This window comes from Pundamilia nyererei, unplaced genomic scaffold, assembly GCF_000239375.1.
Source record: "Pundamilia nyererei isolate P.nyererei 1_Seehausen unplaced genomic scaffold, PunNye1.0 scaffold00010, whole genome shotgun sequence".
In the NCBI taxonomy this organism is placed as follows: Eukaryota; Metazoa; Chordata; class Actinopteri; order Cichliformes; family Cichlidae; genus Pundamilia; species Pundamilia nyererei.
In genome coordinates this window covers 4,503,883-4,507,012 of record NW_005187411.1, presented here as the reverse complement: position 1 = coordinate 4,507,012, position 3,130 = coordinate 4,503,883, and the positions used below count along the sequence as shown (strand labels likewise).

Genomic DNA, 3,130 nt, shown 5'->3' with positions numbered 1-3,130 from the left:
GAAGTAACTACTGCCTAGAACTTCCCAACAAAATGTCTTGGCATATAATTAGGTCATATTCCAAAACCTTTTTTTTTTTATCAAACAAACTTCATATGTAAGACCCACATAAAAATAAACAATATCTGCTTTTTTTAAGTGCAAGAAATAAAAAATACAGGTTTGTGGTTAATGTTTTAAAAAAAGAAGGCAGTCTTCAGTTTTAAAATAAAGTTTCATTTCATGAAACAGGACTATGGAATGTTCTTTTTTTGCTTGCTTGTTAAAAATGCCAGACCACCACTGTATGAGACTATGCCCTTTTGGAGTTAGTATGATTTTTTTCCCTAATTTGCAGTCAGGTTTAAGATGTTTGGTGTCAGATATGCCCATTATCTGATATCATGCGTCAAATAACATTCAAATTGCGATATCAATGTGTTTCAATAGCATGTATCACACCATGAGGCCATATTAAATTGTTTTGTATCAGTTCCAGCTGATTTGTTTATTTTCCTGCCTGGACAGGCTTCAGCATCATAACATGAAATGATGTCGACAGTGCACAAGTCTGTTTTTCCATCACTTGCTACAATTGTTGATGGTCTGTATCTTAAGAGTATATATTGCACAAAAAAATGAGAAGGGGGAAAAACAGTATGTGCCATAAAAAATACCAAAATCCAGTTTCACACCTGCGATTGGGACCCATCCACATATCACGAGTATGATATACATAAACTCCTAACTTTACTATATTACAGTACATATACAATCTTGAAACTAGTTCCAGCTCTGAGGTATGTGTTCCCCATGATGCCATTGTATCGTCTACAAATACTCAACAAATCTGCTCTACAACTGTACAAAACCTAGTTTAAAATCACAAGGCATTTTTGATGCAAGTTTTAATTTAACTTAATCCTTAAAACCAGGACTCCCTTGCATGCTAAAAACAAATGATAAAGGGAAGAAGTGCCTGAAACTCACTGAAAGCACAGTAAGAACATTCCCTTTGCAACTGTACAAAAATATGCCTGAAAATATCTTACTTTTCTTTTAAAAAGATGAGGTCTGTTATGTATCAAAATGTTTCCTCCACACTTGTATTCTGCAGAGGTTTAGGCTGCTTAATTTTTCCAAACCAGGAGGTAAAACGGAATCAGTTACAAAACAAACAAACATTTGCGGCATTAAGAAAAAATTACATAAACCGTTGTAAAGTAACATCCTGAACAATTTGTCAGTTCACAGATTTGCTTTGAGACAGTCCACACAGTCCGTGTTCAGCTCCCTGCAGTTTTTGTTGTTGTTGTCGTTGTTGTTTTAAGAGGAAAAGATGCATAGAAGTTCATGTATTTTCCCTTTGTGGTCCGTTTTAAGCTGAACAGTAAATGCAGACCTACGAGGGAAAACAATCCATAAAACCCTGTCATGCTGCCAGATAAAAAAGTCTGCAGACTTTGCTTTTTTTTTTTTTTTTGCTACCAGCTTCATAAGCATCTCATTCCTCAAACCTCACCTCGCCTCCTGGTCCTCCACCTCCCCCCAGGACCCTTAAGAAAAAAGAAAAAAACCCACAGGAGGCAGGGCTGGGGACAATTTGACCAGGACATATATAATTTCATATCTCCCTTCTCTGTTATTACTAGCTCAACTGTTTTTTTCGGTTTTGTTTTTTTCAGTATGTGAAGACGAGATCGGAAAAGTTCGCCTCCAGCCAGTCCCCGGCAATCATCTCACTGAGTTCTGGCGTGCAGTAGTCTGGGAATTCAAAGTGAGAGCCCAGGCTGCCCTCACTGAACGAGTCCAGGTCCTTATCCACAAGAGACAGGGAGAGGTTTCCTGAATTGGGGTTGCCCAGCTCAGAGCCCGGGGCGCTGGGAGCGAAATTTAAACTAAAGTCAAACAGCAAATCGTCCGCGTCGTCGCCGGAAGAGGAGCTGATGCTGGACGAGGAGGAGGATGTGGAGACCGACCTGGAGGATGCTGGTGAGACGGAAGCAGCGTGCAATGTACTTTGCTTGGTAATGTTTTTGATGCTGTAAAACAGTCTGTTGTTGTTCCGCACCTCTTCGTACATACTCGTCCCCTCGGACTCGGCCGAGGAGCTCAAAGTTGGACTAGCGGGAACTTTGGCTACATTGTACGGCCTCAGGCGCTCCTCCTCACCCGGCTTAATCCCCATCCGGTAGTCCTCTTCGTACTCGTCGTCATCGTCCTCATCGGTGAGCTCACTCTTTACAGTCTTTGCAACTTTTAAGCTGGGAAACACGCAATCCTCCGCGTAGCCGTGCGTGGATTTCGAGCCGCTCTTAGTTTTTATCTTTGAACTCTTCTTGTTGGGAGTCTTTGCAATCTTGCCGCACTTCTCCGGAGACGGTGCTGATGATTTTGAACTGTCGAGCTTTGGTTTTTTCTTCGGTCTGTACTTGTAGTCGGGGTAGTCAGCCATGTGTTTTAGCCGCAGCCTCTCGGCTTCTCTGATAAACGGGATCTTTTCGCTGTCCTTGAGCATCTTCCACCTCTTCCCCAGGCGCTTGGAAATCTCTGCGTTGTGCATGTCCGGTGACTGCTCCATTATCTTTCTCCTCTCGATTTTGGACCACACCATAAATGCATTCATGGGTCTCTTGATGTGACCGGTGGCTGTTTTGCACCAGTCCGGGTTTATCGCTACCGGACTGCATGCCATAAATTCACTCTCCTCCGAATCGGTAGCCTCCCTGGACATGCTCCCATCCGTCTCGCTGTTGTCCGTGTGCTGCACCATTGTCCTGTTTCAAAGTCACTTTGTTTCCGGACGCTGCAGTGTCTTAACGGCCCCACACTGCCAAGACGGCTCAGCTCTCTGTGTTTTGCGCCGGTTCGTTCACGTCCTCTGCGTATTGTGTCTCAAGCTCTGCACTCTTTTTCCAGAGTTACAAACTGCCTTCTTAACTAGTTATCAGCTTTTTCATGTCCCCTGCGTCACAGTCACTCATCCAATCACGTCCCTTCCACTCCGCCCAGCAGACTCCATCCAAGACTCCCCGTAACCCTATTCCTCCCTCCCGAAGCTCTCATTGGAGTGGAGGTGGGGATTTGTGGTACACAGCGTCTGGGGCAACACGCCGGCCGAGACAGGCATATTAAACACACAGTTAACGAA

General features: G+C 43.8%; 1 protein-coding gene across 1 annotated transcript; it reads right to left on the bottom strand.

The window, feature by feature from the left end:
• Nucleotides 1–1,446: 1,446 nt before the first annotated feature.
• sox11a (SRY-box transcription factor 11a) lies at nt 1,447–2,891 on the bottom strand. The gene has a single exon (XM_005723909.1). The coding sequence runs from the start codon at nt 2,750–2,752 to the stop codon at nt 1,661–1,663; it is 1,092 nt and encodes a 363-aa protein (XP_005723966.1). The 5' UTR covers nt 2,753–2,891; the 3' UTR covers nt 1,447–1,660.
• Nucleotides 2,892–3,130: the final 239 nt, after the last annotated feature.

Excerpts from the sequence above, each read along its gene's own strand:
- sox11a (XM_005723909.1), bottom strand. The coding sequence starts at position 2,752 with ATGGTGCAGCACACGGACAACAGCGAGACGGATGGGAGCATGTCCAGG.